Source organism: Herpailurus yagouaroundi, unplaced genomic scaffold (assembly GCF_014898765.1).
Source record: "Herpailurus yagouaroundi ecotype Mexico unplaced genomic scaffold, PumYag 29, whole genome shotgun sequence".
Classification (NCBI taxonomy): Eukaryota; Metazoa; Chordata; class Mammalia; order Carnivora; family Felidae; genus Herpailurus; species Herpailurus yagouaroundi.
The window spans coordinates 106,133,303-106,153,903 of NW_024412377.1; the positions used below are offsets into that span (position 1 = coordinate 106,133,303).

Consider the following 20,601-nt stretch of genomic DNA (forward strand, 5'->3'; position numbering starts at 1 on the left):
CTCCAGGTGAGAGTACAGCTTGCATCATAGCCAGGACTAAACCACTCGGGCATACTTAAGGGCACTCGACAAACTGAAAAGGTAAGAAGTTACAGACTTTACTGCCATGAAAGTGGTGGTCTTATTCACAGACAGCATTATCTCATCAACTAACTACTTGTGTTTATTCTGCTGGGGGAGAGATGCATGGATGATACGTCTCGAACGAAAATGACCAACACCAAAAGATAAGGTCTCTGAATATATATATAGCAGAATAAGAAAAGCAGAGCTACCTTACGTAAATGGCACAACTTGAGAATCTCACACGGTTTATTGGTACCAACTCTGTTCAAGTTGCATTAAAGGTAGTATGACTTTAAAATCTACTCAGTATCAGACATACACGTGTGTGTTTTATATGTGTGTGTGTGCATGCGCATATACAAAACACGACACTTGTGAGTATTCCAGGATGCTTCTGAAATCTAAGAAATACCATGGGAACCTTCCAAAGTTTTCCAAAGTATTAGGTACCAGAACTTATACTACAAGATGCTATAGATGTAACAACAGAGCACACCATTTTCTTGTGTTCCTGAGACACTGGAGCCCAGAGATTCAGAAGCTCCAAATCTGATAGCCAGCATCCTGTTTATTTGACCGCACCGCTGCTCTTACGCAGATATGAGCATGTGTATGTCCAAGTCAAGTTTGGAAGAAAAACTAAGAATCTACATTTAAGCAACTCAGAAGGTATGCCCCTCTAAAACCACAACGATGCCACCTTTCTGTGCCGGACACAAGGCACAGAAGAGAAACACTTCCTTTAAAATCATCTCCTCTCAATCTCGGAACTGCCTTTCACTTTTGCCACCAGCTTCATCCTGGTTTTAAAATTGTCTTTGCCTCCACCTATTCTGTCAGGTATTTTACCAACTGAAAAGGCCAACCTGTATTCGGAATAAATGTCAGCAAACCAACAAGAACAAACAAACAAACAACAACGGCAAAGTTACGCAGACCTGTCTCTTTTAAACAGACAATAGGAAACAGGCTAACTTGAGCTTTCTTTGCATTGCACATCTGCACCTTATAAAGGTCAAGTCTTTACTAGAAGGTAACATCTGAGAAGCTCTACAAAAAGCAGCAGAAGCGTCCTCGGACGTCTGGGTGAAGGAAAGAGCTGGAAAAGATCCCATGAGAGAGACAAAGTATCTTCCTCCTCTATTTCTCTCCCCTCAACTCACAACCCTTCCCCTCCTGAACCACATTTCAAAAGGAGAACAACTCTGGAAGTACAGGCCATCGGGATTACCCAGGAAATCCACGAGGATGACAGAATACCTGAAACAGTGGCCCCCTGGCAGGGCAGAAACTTTTCAAACTGCCACCGTCTAAACAGAACCCCAGCTGTTAAGGCAGTCTGGCCGCCTCCAAAGCCAACACACTCCCTTCTCCAGGCAAAGTATCCCCGCGGTTTTTACCTTTGTGTTCGCCGAAGCCTGTTCCCACTCCTCAAATGAGGCAAAGTAAAGTTTGAGAGCACAGTCCAAAAATTGGGGTCAGACATATCCATTTCGTTCTCTCTTCAATTCACTGCGGGTTCAAGGCCATAAGGCCAGACCAGGGAGGGAGGAGGCGGGGGGGGGGGGGGGGTTGGAGAACGGAAAAAGAAAAAAAAAAAGAAAAAAGACAAAAACAAAAAGAAAAAAAAAATCCCAATTATCTACTCACTCCCTCCAGAGGAAACGTGCTGTGAACTGTGATCTCAAGAACTTGGAGCCTGTCTGAGAAGTACCCCTAGCCTTTAATTAACACACAGCCATTTCTCCAAGGCTCAGGAAACTTATTTCCTCTCGGGTTTGCCCTCTCCTGGTCAGCCCTGGGCAGCTATAAACAGTAATTACAAGAGTTGGGCCGTGCGTTCGGCACAAAATGCTGTCTGTGTGTGATTCAGTCCAAGGTACTTTGTCATCTGTTTGGCAGATACCATTTGCAGCTCCTGCGGGGGGTGGGAGGGGAGGGCGACGACTATTTTAAGGCTTCGGTTCCGGGAGGCTGCTGCTTATCAGCAAACCATTCAACATCCGAACATGCCCAGTGCCGTGTTTCCTTTTGGTATCTACATACAAGGAAAAGAAGTGAAATGGAAAAAGCGCCTCTTCTCCCCCTTCGGAAAAAAAGGAAACTTAAAAGCACTTGCAGAGAGCGGGCCTATAGGCGAACTTGAACAGGGCACCTTTGTGCGGCCTCCGCCGGCAGGGGCTGGGCCGGGGCCCCTTCCCCACCGGCAGACCCTCCCCCGGGAGCTGGGCCTCATGGGAAAGGGGGCAGGCTTGGGGGTGGGGTGGGGTGGGGACCCGTGCGCGAGCCCCGGAGCACCCCGGACCCCAGCATCTTCAGGCCCGCGCCGCGCCCCCGGCCCGCAGCCGCAGTTGGATCATTCCCCCCAAATCAATCAATCAATCCAGCCGCGGCCCGCACCCGCCGAGGTGAGCGCTGGGCGCACCTGAGGGCTGGTCTGTGATTCACGGCAGAATGGATCACCATGAAAACACTCCTAGGAAGTCAGTAATTACTCTTCACCCGGACGCTGTTTGTAGGAAAAGCACGCCAAGGGGAGGCCACACTCACCTAAAACCCCAGTCAACTGGATTTATGAGTTTACATCCAGTTGATGAGTTACGACAGGCACAGCTGTTGGCTTCGCGGACTGCAACAAATCCAGGGAATGGCCAGCTCCTACCTGTACAGACGCTCCCTGGCACTTAGTCAACAAATGCTAGAGTTATTTTCCTGCCACATGTGTTAGAACTTGAAAGGAAGATGAAATCAACGTTCCTGTTGTTCATCTGGAAGAAAGGCATGGTGTTCAAATAACTCCCCTAACAGGCAAATGCTTGTGTAAAAGTCTATACAAAAGAAAAAAAAAATTTAAATTAGCTGCCTTAAATTGGCGTAATACGGTGAGAGATAGTAAATTTTAAAACAAGATTTTAGTAAAAAAAAAAAAAAAAAAAAGACTCAAAAAATGGTTAAGCAAGTTGCAGACAAACTTGCTTACCTAAATAGCAGAGTGACAAGGTAAGAGAGGTCAGCTGACAAGGGAGTTGTAAACAGACAACAGGAGTGCACTCTGGGATCCTATCTAATTCTTGTCACTCCCAGAAATAGTTTCACCCCAAGGACTCTAGCAATTTCTGATCATTGTTGTATAGGGCTTTCTTATGCATCATCTTTTGAAATTCTCACTGAGGCTCCTCAGATCCTTGAAATCTACTAAGGTAGACAAAGAAGGCAATGTTTTTCTCAATTTAACAAGTGACAAAATTCACTTCACCAGATACTTAGGAACTTGATTCAGTATTTTTTGCTCCACACTTTAAAAACAGGCTTTTAAGGATTTAAAAGGGTATTTAAAAAAATTTCTTTAATGTTTATTTGTATTTGACAGACAAAGCACGAGTGCGGGAGGGGCAGAGAGAGAGAGGGAGACACAGAATCTGAAGCAGCTCCAAGCTCTGAGCTGTCAGCACAGAGCCTGACTTGGGGGGGGGGGGGGGAAGAAACTCACCAACCACTGAGCCAAAGTCAGATGCTTAAGTGACTGAGCCACCCAGGCGCCCCTAAAAGAGTATTTTTAAAGGCTGACACAAACTACCAAGCTCCAAAGCAATTTCTCCACCTCAGTACTTGGACATTTTAGGCTGGATAACGCTTTGTTTGGGGGGTTGTGTTGTATACCGGAAGACTTTAGGCAGCATCCCGCCTTCCACCCCCTACTCACAGATTGTAACAATCAAAAATGTCTGTAGACTTTGCCAAATGTTCTTTGGGGGCAAGATCACCCCTGGGTGAGAACTACTGCTTGTAATTATGTCTCCCTCTTAGAATGGTAGGATAGACCATTGGTTAAGAGCAACAACCTCGGGTCTGAATTCTGGATCCAACAATTACTATGACTTGAGGCAAGTCACTTAATTTCTGCCCATTTTCCCCATTTTTGGGGGTTCAGGATAGGACAACCTCTGAGATTACCATAAATGAGAGGGCATACATAAGGCCTTGTAAGCAGTGTTCAGAACACAATGTATATAAATGTTAGCAATACACAGAAGTTAACAGAATACAATACTAAAAGGAATGGGAACAGAGCAGAGGACACCCCACACCATGCCCTCTGTTATGGTGGTGGCTTCAACATGCCTCTATGCAGTGCTGGTCACATTGTATGGTAAGTGCCTGTTCACTACGGTCTTCCATCTTCCATATGAGTCTGTGAATTCTTCAAGGCTGAAGTCATGTGTTACTGATTTCTATATTCCCAAAATCTGACAGTTCCTGATTTATACAAGCAGTTAATAAATGCTTTTTGAATGGAGACACTTCAGATGCTTTGGTATCTATGTTTCCCTTAAGATGCCCTAAAATGATTAGTGATAGCAGGTCAATTGATTTTTTTTCAAAGAATCTCAACTTCTTAAGAATTCCATGAAGATACTTTAAGAGAATGAAGCTCTAAAGAATTTCTCTTATTAATTTTTATCTATATTCTGTAACTGAAAAGAGAAGTACTAACATTCCTTATGTCTTAACATCACTCTAAGAAATGTCATCATTAGGGGCACCTGGGTGGCTCAGTCAGTTGGGCAGCCGACTTCAGCTCAGGTCGTGATCTCACAGATTGTGAGTTCCAACCCTGCATCCGGCTCTATGCTGGCAGTGCGGAGCCTGGTTGGGATTCTCTCTTCTCCCTCTTTCTCTGCCTCTCCCCCACTCACACTGTCTCTCTATCTCTCTCTCTAAAGTTAAAAAAAAAATAATAAATTACATGTTGAAGAAACTCTGTGTTGAAAGTGCAGAAAGAGAAAATTTAGGGAGCTTGACAACTGTCCTTGAATACTGAATTAACAATGCAGAAGACTCTTTGGATCTGAAGATGAAGAAGACTGAAAAAAACAAGAAAGGACCTCCTATAAAGGTGTCTGAGTAGAGGTAACCTGAAGGAGATACAGTGAACAGACATCAAGTTCTGGATGGTTGCAAGACCTCATGATTCTCTACTTCTCAACTCTTGCATTCTATTCTTCCTGAAAATCCCAGGTATTTGAGCAACAATGATAACTTACATGGGTAAATAAGTGCATAAAACATATTTTTCTTCTCTTGACTGAATGGCAAATATCCTGGCCTATGAGCAGATGTCATTACAGTCTCCACCCTATACATTCTGAGTAACCCACCCTGAAAATTCTCAAAGGGATGGGAAAAAACATAATTTTTTTAAACTACATATACTTTAACACAGTTTTTGCACTTAAAAGGCTTGGGAAAATGTGGGTTGTATCCAAAATGAAAAAAAATAAAAACAGGCAAAATGCGTGAGGAGCCAGAAATGAACTACTTAATACAGAGAAAGTGGCTGATACATTCCCACATTCATTTAAGATAAGAGTAGGTGTGATGCTCAAGTGTAACTTGTCTTCTAACCTGTTTGACTTGATTTGAGAACTCATGATTCAGGAGATAATGCAGTCAGCAAACACAAGAATTAAAATTGTCAGAACTACTGACATTTTTGTACAGACAAAATAATTACATGGGCAGAAACTAGAGTATAGTTTAGTTGCAAGTGCAGTAAAACTGGGTGAAGAACTAAGAGGAAATTGAGATTATTGGAAATTCCTAAGACTACAGCCAGTCTAAGTCAATATACAGATATTTAGCAAGATTTTCTACTTATTGCACAATAACTAAGCCTACACATTAATGGACAAGCTTTGTGATCCAGAATGCTCATTCACTTAATCAGATGATATTATCAGTCATTGTTTTTATAAGAAAGGTAAATGACAATGAAAAATAACCTTGTCATGCTACTGAAATGCTGGCTTAGGATAAAATGAGTACTTAAGAATGGGTCAAATTCTTCACTGTTCACCAACCCCCCAAACAAAGAATTCCATGTTTTTTTCATTGACTTGAATTCTCCCTTCTGCTTCCCACCCTCTGCCCCATGTCCATGCAATAGGGTTTTCTCCCACCATACATAGAACAATGTTGAAGATAACATCCCTCGAGCCTCCCCTGAACTTAAACACTGTGGGAAACTAAGCTTTCAAGTGCAGGTGAGTGGCTCCCTGCACTGACACTCTGGCCACAAGGCCAATTCCAATGATAAGACACAATGAAAAGTGGTGTCGATAGTGAGTTTCCAAAGGTATTCTGCCTGATCTTGGCCTAGTCTGGGGACTGTGCTATAAACTAAACTTGACCTCTATGAATCCCCATCTTTAGAACACCTAGAAGTGACTCCTTCCCCACTGCTGTCCACACCTACAGGTCTACTTTGGCTTCTAAATGCTGTCTTGTGAATTTAAGGGTAGAAGTGTGAAGAGAAAATTGCCCATCCTGAATAAGCAATCCTTGTAATCACTGCACATCTTAAGGAATAAAACTTAAAGGTGGAGCTAGAGATGTGGAGTATGTTGAAAGAAAACTCTATTAGTGTTATTAAACCATTTTTTTGCTCATGTTACCAAACTATGAAAGAAGATAAAAAGGTAAATGAAAATTAACTTGTATGTATAAGTCTGAATGCTGAACACCAAGAGATAGATAATAAATAAGGTTACATTATCCTGGGAATATGAAAAAAAAAACTTTAAACAATATTTCAAGGTAGATTGACATTTATAAAGTGAATAGATAAACCAAAGGAAACACAATAAAACTGATTTATGTTTCCTGGCAGGTTGGGCAGAGAACTGCATAATCCCCAAGGGCGAGTTGAAGGACAAGGTCTGAGAGAGCAAATGACAGGGTTAAGAGTGGCTAGAACGGGAAGAGAACCTAACATTTTTCCTCAGGTACTCCTTGGATCCCAGGAGAATCACAGGCTCAGGAAATGTAGGAAATAACCAGTAACTTACAAAAACCCAAGAGGAGAGAACAGATGATTATGAGCAATGAAGTACTGTTCAAACGAGGGACTCCTTGATGTGTAAGACAGAGAAGAGGAAGAGAACATGCATGATGGCAGCCCAGCACAGAGGACGGGGTTGGGTGTCATAATCACTGCTTGCAAGCGTGTCACCCTAGCCCTCCATCCTCTGGCTTTCAAGCAAGGGAAGATCCCGGGAGGAGCTGCATACTTAGTCTGTCAGAGCTCCAGGATAGACGTGGACAGAAAAGGTCTACCATCCTTACAGGGCAGCAAGGGTCATCCTACAGGAGATGAGTGGGAGGGAGCCAGAGAACAGTGTGTCTTCTCCATCCTAAACCAGCGGCCCGAAGATCCACTAAAAACTGACACACAGTACTGGCCCCTCATAGAACTAAGCAATCCAATCTTAGAGCAGAGAACGAGTCTTGGAGATCAGCCCCCCCTCATCTGACAAACTCGGAAGGCTAACTCCCATCTCACTTTAAGAGCGAACTTCTTGCCACCTGTTCTAGGTGGCCTTCCTTTGAGGCTCCCTAACCCCACCACGCTGAATATCCCTCTAATGGCCTCTGTTCCTGACAGCCTCTGCAGAAAAAAAGGTTCTCCCACCACATCAAAATCTCTGTTCATTTGCAGATCATTCCCCCTTGGGTAAGAGGGAAGGGGCTGTATCTCCTCCATCTTTAAATCCTCAATACACCCATTCACATGAATGTTAGAGAAAGGAGAAGAGGAAAAAAAGATTTGCTCAGGGTTAGAAAGATATTTGATAGCAAAGTCAGGTAGAGAATCATGATATTTTGAAGATTCAGCTTGTATATGTTTGGAAAAGCTTTTTTGATCTATTCCTATTCAATTTCATGAGTCCATTTCATTATCTATATATGCTGTATCAGTTAAGCAGGTCTACTGTCACAGATTTCAAAATCTCAGAAAATAGAGACCATGCATATGTAGCTATATGTATGTATACATATACATATATGTAATTAGATTATATGAAATGCTAAATGCTTTTTGACTGTAACAGTGACCCTCAGTTACTAATCATTGTAATAGTCTCTCAATCTGGAATTAACTTCAAGGACCTGGAGTTTCTTGACCCAGAAGCTTGGGTCTAAGGTTCATCATTTCTTATACAGCTCCTGAGCATGAATTACAGTGCAATTATCACAAGTGTCAATTTGGTTTAAGTGGGTCAGGGTAGTTATATTTAGCCCTTTAGTAGCTGACACTAAGACCTTTCTGTAATGTAAGATTAAAGTTAATTTATCAGTTCTTTTTTTCTTGAGTATTTTTCCAGGTCAGACATCTAAAGTTATGGAAAACTATCCCATTAAAGTAAGAGTTAAGAGTTTCCAACAAAGTACCACATAAGGAGCATATACAGACAGAGGTAGAAACCATGCGCTTCTGTTAACAATCCAAAGTTTATCCCATTGCCAAAGCTGATACAAATTCTTCCACAAATCACAGGCTATTATTTAACTTAAGACACAAAATATTTTAGCCAAGTTCTCAAGCAAACTTTAGTATCTACATCTATTACTATACGTCATTTTCACTGCTAATAAAGCTATTAAAATAACTATTAATTCATGGAATATAGTGTTTAGAATGAGAAGTGTTCAATCTAATAAGATTTCATAAAAATGCACTCAAAGCATCACTCGTATCTTTTTACCCGCTTAATTGGCAAAGATTAAAATAAAGATCCTACTCAATGCTGCTAAGAGCATAAGGAGAGAAGTTCTCCCTGCCAACTGTCTAGAAAGCTATCCGGAGAATGGAAACACACACACCAACACATACTTCTCATATACACAGATACACACATATAAATGTGTATGTTTGCTACAAAATATACATATAATATACACATACAGATAGACATTTTAACTATAAACGGACATCCTGGAACTTATACAATCAACTATATACAGAAACATTCATGCATATGGAAATAAATCTCAGAATTCCTTACCATACGATGGGCAAAAAAACCCCAAAGGTACATGGTGTTGATAATGTTAATAAATGTTAATTTATGAAGGCAAATGCTAGTAAAAACTGAAATAGCCATAAAATGAAACACTATAAAGCCAATAAAGATGGACTATAATGGATTCCAAAGACGTCCAGGTTCTAATCCCCGGGACCTGTGAATATGTTACCTTGTATGTCAAGAGGAATTTTGAAGATGTGATTAAATTAAGGGTCTTGAGATGGAGAGATGATCCTAATTACGAGAGTGGGCCCTAAAAGTAATCCTAAGTGTCTTTATAAGAGGGAGGGGGAGAGAGTTTTGACTAGAGAAGAAGGCAGTGTGACACAAGCAAGATGCTACCCTGCTGGCTTTAAAAGTGGAGGAAGCAATGCGGAGAATGTAGCTTTAGAAAGCAGCTGGAGAAGTCAGGGAAACACATTCCACCTTACTGTTTCTGGAGGAAGCTGGGCCCTGGACATACATGGATCTTGGCCCAGGGAAGCTATCTCAGACTTGTGACCTCTAGAACTCTACAAAAATAAATACATGTTTTGAACCACTTAGTTTGTCATGATTTGTTACAGTAGCCATCGGAAACAAAGACCACATGTGCAAAATATAGGTAATGGGCAATTCTCCTGAAATATGTGTAAAGAAAGCCACCCAAAATGGAGCGGTTATGATATAATTTGTTCATAATATGTGAGTGCATATGAATAAAAAAGAACTAAACAAAGTCTTTTTAGTGGCCATCTGTAAGTGTAGAATTATGGATGGTTTTATTCATATATATATATGTGTGTGGGTATACACACACACACACACACACACACACACACACACACACACATTTTAACAATGAGTCCTATTATTTTAAATTAGGAAAAAAACCTCCATTCCCAGAAGCCATATATTTGACAGTCTTTTTTACCATGGCCTGAAATTTCATGTTCCTGCGAATTTTAGAATACTTTGAAGAGTTTACGAACTTAAAACTATACACTTTGACAAGGACTTTTTCTTAAAATTGGATTGGCATCTTCTGACAAAATAAAATGCACATGTAAAAGCCTTAAAACCTTAGAAATACTGAAATTGCTTTAAAAATGAAGTCTTTCCTATTCAGAGGATTTCATAATCTAAAAATGAAAAATAACTGTTTCTACACATAAATCCTTACCTGTCTATGGCAACTGGGCAAATGGGTATTTTCAAAGCTGACTCGGTTATAAATCCATACAGAGCTGTGTTTTTGGTAAAATATACGTGTTATTTGCAGACTGGTCAAACTGCATTTTCTGGGGACAGTTCTGAATTCTAAAATCACTTCATTGTGCTGTATATTAAGGCTTTCTTTTTTCATTGCTCAGAAAAATCATTTACTTTTGAAAAAGTGAGCCCTATTTTAATATTAGTCCACATGTATGCAGGAAAATAAAACGATGTTCCTAATTTCAAAATATTCTATTAGAGGTAATTTAAGACTACCTTTCCCCTCTCCCCAACAAACACAAATTTGTTATTTCCCATGAGGCTAGATAACTCAGATTTTACTGTCTTTACTCAGCTAGACTGTGAGGGCTGAAAGGCAGAGACCAAGTTTCTGGTTCCAACCACAGAAATATTCTTTGAACCAATATATTGTTAAGACACATCAGAGGAGACAACTATATCCCAGTTAGTAGTTATCAAAAAACTTCCAGGGCACCTGGGTGACTCAGTTGGCTAAGGTTCCGATTCTTGATTTTGGCTCAGGTCATGATCTCACAGTTAGTGAGTTTGAGACCCACATTGGGCTCTCTGCTGTCAGCAAAGAGCCCACTTTGGATCCTCTGTTTCCCTCTCTCTCTGCCCCTCCCCCCCACATTCTATAATATAGATCTATAATATATATCTATATATTCTATATATCTCTCCAAAACAAATAAATGTGAAATACATAAATAAATAAATAAAAAGAAGTTATTCCAGTTTTAAGAGCTGTAGCAACAGTCAATCATCTCATCCAATATAGTGGCAGATGGGTGACAGAGGAGTATCTATGGATGTGAAATAAGAAGGATCTCTACAGGCGGGTTTTAGGAAATGAAGGACATACAGAATGATAAAGAATGCTAATACATCAATGATAACAGAAAAATAAGGCCAGATGACATGTACTCAACAGAAATAGAAGACTCAAGAGAGTAGAAAAAAAATCTCACTTAAATGTTACAAAAATACACTAGTTGGGAAAATTAGAAATGAGAGCAAAGTGAATTGGGTAAGCTCTCACAGTACATAAAATGATAAAAGAGCAGCAGATTTTCACGTTGCAAACGGCCCCCTGGTCAAGGCCTCCATCACCCTTTACCTGGGTTAGTAAAATATCCTCACCCTCTCCACTCCAATCTATTCCTCCAAAGCCACCACTGACTTGTGCTCACAATCATTTTACTGTCTCTCCTGGGAAAGAAAATTCAGTGGTTCCCCACTGTTCTAGCAGTGTGTCTTCAAGTACGGTTTCTGTCCGACCATCATTGAATTACCTGGAGTGCTTATGAGAAACGCAGATTTGAGGCGGCTTTTCCACACCCAGTGACTCAGGATTTCCGGGCATGAAGCCCAGGAATCTGCATTCCATCCAAGTGTGGAGGGGGGGTGGGGGGGGAGGGCGGGCAAGGAATCTTATGCACATTAGAGTTTGAGAGGTTCTTTATGGGGAAATCAAAACCTCTTTAAGTCGAATACTTTATGAATACAGTCCCTTGTTATCTCTCCCCCCTCATCCTTTGACACTCACCCCCTTATGGTTTATGCTCCAATAATAAAGAAAAAACACATACATGTCAGAAATACTGAATTACTGTGAGCTCCCCAGATGCGGGAGCTGTGCCATACCTCATTGCCTTTGCACACCCTGTTCCCTGTTCTTAGAATTTCTGTCTCCTCTGCCTGGAAAACTTCTGCACATCTTTCAAGTGAGAGATGTAAGGTTACCTCTCCAGCTAAGCCAGCCTGACTTTCTCTTGCAGACCTAACAGTTATTCCTCCTGGATCTCGAATGAACTTTATACATACCAACACTTCTTTTATGCCAGTCTTTTTACTAGAGCACAATTGTTTACATGTCCAATTCTCCACTAGGCTTTAAGCCCTCTGAGTACAAGGATAGTTTCTATTCATCTGTGTATGCCTCTATGTACATCATAGATACTCAGCAGATTTCATGGATGCACGCACATTATTTTGTAAGGTTTAAGAAAAAAACCCACCATACACGAACCTGTTGTTTTTCTATTTCTTTTTAACTTCTACATACAAGCCCTAGGGGGATGCTTCCAAAACCATACTGCCTTTTGTCAACTGGCTGGATGATTTTTCTTTTAAAGCACTGTCATTACTGACAATCTTCATGATGATAAACAAAAAGAACAATGAATATTTAAGTCTGTGGTTTTTAGGCAGATTTTGATGATTCATTAAGAAATGAACCAAAAAACGGGGCATCTGGGTGGCTCAGTTGGTTGAGCAACCAACTTCGGCTCAGGTCATGATCTCACAGTTTGTGAGTTCAAGCCCTGCATCAGGCTCTGTGCTGACAGCTCAGAGCCTGGAGTCTGCTTCAGGTCCTGTGTCTCCCGCTCTCTCTGCCCCTTCTCCACTCATGCTCTCTCTCTCTCTCTCTCTCTCTCTGGGAAATAAACATTGAAAAATTAAAAAAAAAAAAAAAGAAATGAACCAAAAAACAACTATTAGCTTTTTGCAATCCTTTTCAACAAACATGGCTGAAGTAAGTGCAGTGTTACTCTGTATCCTCTGAAAAGATGACTAAAACCAAACTTGGACAGGGTGATCTTTTTCCACGGCTGGAAATTCAATCCTTCTGGGGACATGATCAACACACACTGCTCCCCACCCCACCGCAGTGAATAGATGAGAATTCTGAGCACCGCGAAAGAGCTGCTCAAGGTCTGCAACCTGTGGGCCACCACCTCACAGCCTGGGCTCCTGGCTCAGGTATGTCAACTAGCCCAGCAAAACCCTCCGTCCCATTTAGGAGGAACAGACACAGCTCATCTGTTTGTCTCTTCTCCTAGTGCCTCTCTTCCTCTTTGGCAAATGCCCATTTCCACACTTTGATCTTGCTCTTACTCTGCAGTCAACCACACCCACCTGAGGATCTAAGAATTAACATTTTTGTGGATAATGGTGATGATGTTCCTACCCAGCAGGGTTTATACTTGAAGGGGAACTGAAAGTTTTAGAGAAAGTTATGAGGAATAGGGCAGAGCCCACTTACAACTACAGGGGTATGTTTAGTGAATGATACCAATCAGAATGTGGAGACAGGCTCCTCGAGAGTAATGGCCACCAAGTCATCTCCCCACGCCCCTTTATTAAAGAAAAATAGAAGTGAAGCTTCAAAACCTCGCGTAGAAAGGGCTCTCAGTCCCTGATGTAGACACCGTTTTATCGTTCGCACAGGCTTCAAGGGTAGATGGCTTATTTACTAACTATGCAGCCAGCAAAAGTCATCCTTATAAATTATGTCACAGTATGGCAATATCCTGTGTTGAAAAAAACAAAAACAAAACAGAAGTAGTGTAACTATGGTAGGAGTTGTAGCATACCCAGCAGTATAACTATGTATCACATAAACGTGTGTGCATACAGAAAAAGATGTGTATATGTCATGCAAAACTGGAAACGGTTCATCGTAAGTGATTTTTTTTACTTTCATTTCTGTTATTGTTGTTTTAATATACATTAAAATACATCATACATTTTAACAGTATTTCCTCATCTTTAGTTACTTTTTCCATTATTACATCACACAGACTTGCCAACTCATCTTCCAATTCCCTTCAAATAACACTGGTTGATAAGGAAACACACAGAAGTGGGAAGGTCCAGGCTGTCTCTGGTGGCAGCTCAGGGAGGGACAACTTCAATTGTTCAAAAACACTGGACAGTAAATTGTTAGGGGCTAAAAGATAAACATAATCCTCAGGGAGCATTTTGGGTGTCATGTGACATTATCCAAGTCCTTTCTCTCCCCTGCAAAGTAATAATTTCTTTTATTTATCCTCTGTTAGTGCCTAGTACCACAGCTTTAAAAACAATACTGTGGACGGGTCGTGATCTTGCAGTTTTAGGGGTTCGAGCCCCATATTGGGCTCCGTGCTAACAGTGCACAGCCTGCTTGGGATTCTCTCTCTCTCTCTCTCTCTCTCTCTCTCTCTGCTCCTCCCCTCCTCCTCCACTCACACCGACTCTCTCTCAAAATAAATAAATGAAACTTAAAAAAAAACAAAACAATACTGTGGAATTCATGGCTCAGAAAGATCCATTCAGTGGTTCTGTCCCAGAAATGGGAACAGTTTCACTTCAGTGACGTGCCAGGTGTCTGTCGGGTACCCAAAATGACACATTGTTACTTTCAACTTTAATGGAGAGCAAAGCCTTTTGCACGTAATTTACCTAACTGGAGAGCTCTGGCCTAGTCTACCAAATTACAAAGGGCATTTTAGGATATGCTTATAAAATATAAAACAGGCAATGGAAGTTCCAGATGGGTCTAATATCCATCACTCACCATGTGGTCTGTGGATTGAGCCCCACAGTTAATGCAAGTACCCAAACAAGGAGAATTTTGGAGGGGGAGGGGAAAAGAAGTCTTTGTCATGTTTCATAAATATGGGCCACGATATAAATTACTGAATTTTTTTTCAGTGTGCTAGTTCCAAGGGAAGCAAATAAAAGAACAGGTGGAAAACAAAAGATAAACAGACCAGAGCATGCAACCCAGCCATTTTTTTATAAATGCATAATAAGTATGGAAGAACGTCATGCCTAGAATCTGTAACATCCCTCTCCCACCTGAATCAGTACCTCAAAGTAGATGAGGCCATGAATGCTTCTTTGAGTGAGGTAGGAGTCTAAGGTCCTATATTTCAGAGTCCTGTCTTGAGAAGTTTTCGCTGACACAAGTCTGACTCATGCTTATTTTTATTTTTCACCCAAAGGACAAGTATTTCAGGAGGGAATAACTAAATCCTAACACACTATACTCCTAGAAAAAGCCCAGTAAATAAAAAATAAGTAAATAACATCTGTTTTCCAGTCAAGTCACATCGAATCTACTTGTCCGATTCCAGGAAACTCTAGACTAGATTCCTATCTACAAGTTTTCAAGACTAGTTAAGTAATTTTTAAGAAAATCTCACAGAGAAATATGATCAGATAAACTTATCATGAATTGAGATGAAGTAATACAAAATAGCTGTGGTCAGACTGCTCTATAATTTTGGGTATGAAAACTGACTTCGTAAATAGAACATACTTCTAAATAAAATGTATTATTGATTTCAAACAATTACTTGGGTTCCCAAGGCCATCTAAAAATTTACTTCAATTTCTTTGTTAAAAAAGAATAAGCAAAACATGAGATGAGTAAAAGCAATCCCCTGATAATCCATACGTTTCACCTTATTTAATTATTTTAACTTCTAGGGGTGCCTGGGTGGCGCAGTCGGTTAAGCGTCCGACTTCAGCCAGGTCACGATCTCGCGGTCCGTGAGTTTGAGCCCCGCGTCGGGCTCTGGGCTGATGGCTCAGAGCCTGGAGCCTGCTTCCCACTCTGTGTCTCCCTCTCTCTCTGCCCCTTCCCCGTTCATGCTCTGTCTCTCTCTCTCCCCAAAATAAATAAAAACGTTGAAAAAAAAATTAAAAAAAAATTATTTTAACTTCTTGTCACACTGAACCTTCCACAGCGCTGTCAACACCAGGCAAACTTAAACTCTGAATTTCACCACTTCTACATCTCCCTCTAAAACCTGTGCAGGCTTGGTAGAGAGCAAAAAAAAAAAAAAGAAAAAAGAAAAAAAAAGCGCCCTAAGGGAGAAATCTAGAATAAAGCTACAAAAGCAAAATTCGCAGTGTGTGTGTGTGTGTGTGTGTGTGTGTGTGTGTGTGTGTGTGTGTAGGCTATTCTCTATTCTCTGACTATAGATTAAAAAATTAATGAAAATGAGACACAGAATATAAATATCATTTAAAACACAGTGGTTGAAAACACTTTTGCCAAGTGTAAATATTTAATTGCAGATTCTTGTGAGCTCCCTTAACAGTTTATCTGAAACGCTATTTCTTTCCTCAAAAGAGGTGGTTTCAAAATGTCAGTGGGGGGGGTGGAATAACAATTTACAATAAAAAATAGTCTTTTCACATGGCTACACTTGTGTGTCAATATAGCTCTTGGCTAGACCCATACACCGGCAATGCTGGTGTGCCTTTCTCAAATACCACAGACTGTGCCCCATTTGCTTGAATAATTTTGGGCTGTCACGTACTTCCATGGGATAGGGAACTTCGACTGATCAATGACTGGGCAAAATCACTCTGAAGACAAACTGTTCTCCCCAAATGTTCTTACTGTTACGATTTTTTATTTTAATGTAAATAACTGACTTCCTTAAGGGAAAATAAATAGCCCTCAAGCAGATTACGCACTAGAAGGGGTGAGGAGAGACAGACGTGGTGAAAAGGTGCTTTGGAGAAGTGAGAAGCAGAATTCAGGGACATTTTCAAAATGTCAAGGTTCTGGGGATTCTTACCTTTGGAAGTCCCATTTGACATGCTGTCAAATGCTCCCACATCCCACATTAAACCTTTTTTCCTGTGAAACATGTTCTATTTTCTATTTGTTCTTATCTAAGCAATCAGCACACATACTTGGGAATTCTCATGAAGTGCTAAGATCTAAAATAGAAATGGTTCCCTAAAGTTACATTTTTGTGATTGTTCAATGATTAATGGAGTCAGTATGTTATATTTTCAGACAAATATCTTATTTCATCTAATAAAGCTGTAAACTAACAACCTGATTTCAGGTATGCTAAATGTAAAAAAAAAAAAAAAAGTATGTTTTCATAGATAAAATATGGCATAAATTTTAATTCTGCAGTTTTCTTTTTCTGCTTTTTGACCCTAAATATCTTTCCCCTTTGCAGACTCAAACTGGTCGTAATTCTGTGCATGTCTGTTCATGCATGGAAAACTGGGTGTACATGGAGAGGCAGGATCACACAGTGGTTGATGACATGGGTTGGAGCCACTGCTCAGGTTGTAATTCCAGCAGCATTTCATACTAGTTCTGGGATCTTGGGTAAGTTATTTAACTTCTGAGTACTTTAGTGTCCTACTCTGCAAAATTAGAATAAGCATATTTACCTCATAGGACTGTTGCTAGGATTATGTTAGTATTTTTTAAGGGTTGAGAGCAGTGACTGGTATTTTAAAAGTATTACTCATGCTGTTACTTGAAAACGAATAGATGAAGTGCTTCTGGAAGAACCGCTCACTTTCCCCAGCAAAGCTGGTCATCCACTGGGAGCTGTGTTGAAGGAAGTGGATAGGGGCGCCTGGGTGGCGCAGTCGGTTAAGCATCCGACTTCAGCCAGGTCTCGATCTCGTGGTCCGTGAGTTCGAGCCCCGCATCGGGCTCTGTGCTGACAGCTCAGAGCCTGGAGCCTGTTTCAGATTCTGTGTCTCCCTCTCTCTCTGCCCCTCCCCTGTTCATGCTCTGTCTCTCTGTGTCTCAAAAATAAATAAACGTTAAAAAAAAATTAAAAAAAAAAAAAGAAGGAAGTGGATATACTCCACACTCTGGGTAGATATAACTATATAAACCAAGTCCTAGATCAATGTCCTTAATTCTGTCTTTTCCTTCCCACAGATTCTTCTCTGGAATAGGGGCAGAGGTGGTCCCAATGTTAAGGACAACCCCTTCCGGTCTAAGGGTCAACAAATAGGTGAATTTGAGAGATTAAACAGCTTCTCTCCCTAGAATGAATAACAGAGTCACTTCCCTCTAGTGGTTGAGATACACAATTACAACTGCCCCAGCCAAGTGTAATTCTTTAGATCCCTTGTCATGGAAACAATGCCAAGCATGGTAAAGTGAAAAGGCAATTTTAAGCCAGTGGGGAAATGAGACACAGAAAAACAAACCATTGAGACTTAAACAAAAGAAAGAAAGAAAAACTAAACATTTGCACAGTGTCATAATTATTAACCTTAATATCACAAAAAGAACAATTTTAATTAAATGTAACCCCACCGTAAGCATTTAATACCTACTTCAGTGTGTTCTAAGTACAGTCAGTATAGTCCACATGATAAATGGCTTTCTCTTTCTCTAAGTTTTTTAACGGATGGGGCTCATTAGTTTACATAATCATCCCTAAAACTAGGACAGCGCTCCCACTGTCGCTCTGCAGTGAAATATTAATCCTACCAAACCAAATATTTGACATGATCTGTTGGGCTTGGAGTATTTTCCTTAAACCATTAACTTCGCATGGGTATGGGGAGACAGAAAAAAGAAAAAGACAAAGACATCTTTCACTACAGTTGTATTACATAAGGAATATAGAATAATTAAGGAGAACTGCATTTTGTTTAAGAGTACTGAAATTATTTCTTAGCAGTTTATGTCCTAAAGCATTTCAGACACTCAGGCATCCAGCTCTTCTGAAGGGTTCTGATTTTAAAATCAACTGCTCATAATTCATCAGCATACACTATGTGCTGTATACTGAGGAAGGAAGGTTACACCAACTAAACTGTAAGAGTGGCTCGTTTTTCACTTATAAATTCACTTAAGGGGCATGTGGGTGGCTCAGTCAGTTAAGCGTCCAACTTCGGCTCAGGTCATGATCTCACGGTTCGAGAGTTCAAGCCCCACATTGGGCTCTGTGCTGACGGCTCGGAGCCTGGAGCCTGCTTCGGATTCTGCGTCTCCTTCTCTCTCTGCCCCTCCCCTGCTCACGCTCTCTCTCTCTCTCTCTCTCTCTCTCTCAAAATTAAACATAAAAAGATTAACTTCACTTAAGAAGGCTAAAAAGAGTCATCTACAAGACACAGAAGATCTTCCTAAAGAAGGCACTCCTGTTGTTTTCTTTCACATAAACTGTATACACACATTTGACTTTAAAATACTGGTGATCTAAAACATATCTATTAAGATGTGCATTTTATCATTTCATGCTATTAAATACACAAATATCAAGAAATATTTTCTCTAGCACATAAAGTACCATGAGGAATGTAATATATCTATATAATTTCATACTCAAGATATTGAGAGGTCTCTAATGCTACACACATGCATATTTGTGTGAAACAAAATACAGACAGTGTTGGGGAAGGAAGAATGAGTTTTGGATATTTTTATTTGATATGGTGGCAATTCATCTATGGGGTGGTTTGCTCTCAGCATATGCACACAAAGGACTAGAAATAAGTGGGGGGGGGAGCAAAATGCCCATTTACAAACTTGCTTTCCATAATAAACATCAATTATTTTTCTGTTTAAAAACCTATGGTCCTTACAAAACTAACCATACTTTTATCGTGAGATCCAGCAAGTGCACTCCTTGGGATTTACCCAAAGGAAGGGAAAATTTATGTCTACACAAAAACCTGCATACAGGTTTTATGTGACAGATGTGTATGCAGCTTTATTCATAACTGCCCAGACTTGGGAGCAATCAAGATGTCCCTCAGTAGGTGAATGGATAAACAAACTCGGGTGAAGCCAGACACTGGAGTATTACTGGGGGCTAACAAGAAACGAGGTACACAGCCACAAAAAGACACGGAGGAACTTAAAATGTGTATGACTAAGTAAAAGAAGCCAGTGTGCAAAGGCTCCATACTGTAGGATTCCAAGTATACGACACTCTGGAAAAAGCAAAACTATGGAGTCAGTAAAGAGATCAAGGGTTGCCAGGGAATGGGCAGGCAATGGGGGAACTATAGGACAGTGAAGACATTCTATGTGATACCCTAATGGTAGACACCGGTCATCATACTTTTGTCCAAACTCTCAGAATGTACAACTCCAAGAGTGAATTCTAATGCCAACAAGGACTCTGAGTGATTGCGATGTGTCAGCATACATTCACCCGTTACGCAAAGGTATCGCTATGGTGGCGGATGGTGATGAGGGGCAGGAGGTATCTATGCGTGGGGTCAGGGTGGAGGGGGGCAGGTATAGGGGCAACCTTCATACCTTCCCCTTAATCTTGCTGTGAATCTAAATGTGCTTTGCAAAAAATAAATTCAATTCAAAATAAAAAGGTTTTAGGGGTGACCGGGTGGCTCAGTCGGTTAAGCGTCCAACTCTTAATTTCGGTTCAGGTCGTGAAGTCATGGGTTCATGGGTTCGAGCCCCACATCGGGCTCTGTGCTGGAAGTGTGGAGCCTCCTCGGAATTCTTCTCTCTCTCTCTCTCCCTCTGCCTCTCCTCTGCTTTGCATGCTCTGTCTCTCTCTCTCTCTCAAAATAAACTTAAAAAAAATAAAATTAAAGTTTTTTAAAAAACTTTTCATTTTAAGCCAAAAGGTATCTAAGATGACTGATAAACTATTCTTTTTAAAAAATTTTTTTTAGTGTTTATTTATTTTTGAGAGAGAGAGCGAGCAAGTGGGGGAGAGGGGCAGAGAGAGAGAGGGAGACACAGAAACCGAAGCGGGCTTGAACTTCAAACTGATGCGAGGTTTGAACTCATGGACCATGAGATCATGACCTGAGGTGAAGTCAGATGCTTAAGCAACTAAGCCACCCAGGCACCCCTTGATAAACTATTCTTTAACAAAACAAAACAAAACAAAACAAAACAAAACAAAACAAAACAAAA

General features: G+C 40.7%; 1 protein-coding gene across 14 annotated transcripts in view; it reads right to left on the bottom strand.

The window, feature by feature from the left end:
• Nucleotides 1–20,601, bottom strand: part of MAST4 (microtubule associated serine/threonine kinase family member 4) — a 570,307-nt gene that overhangs the window by 165,085 nt on the left and 384,621 nt on the right. For 2 of the 14 annotated variants that reach the window (XM_040451777.1, XM_040451742.1), the window contains exon 1: nucleotides 1,467–1,558. The exons of 11 other annotated variants lie outside the window; for them this stretch is intronic. In XM_040451777.1, the coding sequence (XP_040307711.1) occupies nucleotides 1,467–1,558 (92 nt within the window). Of the gene's footprint in view, nucleotides 1–1,466; nucleotides 2,133–20,601 lie in introns of those variants that run through there. One more of the 14 variants, XM_040451740.1, reaches the window with a different exon arrangement.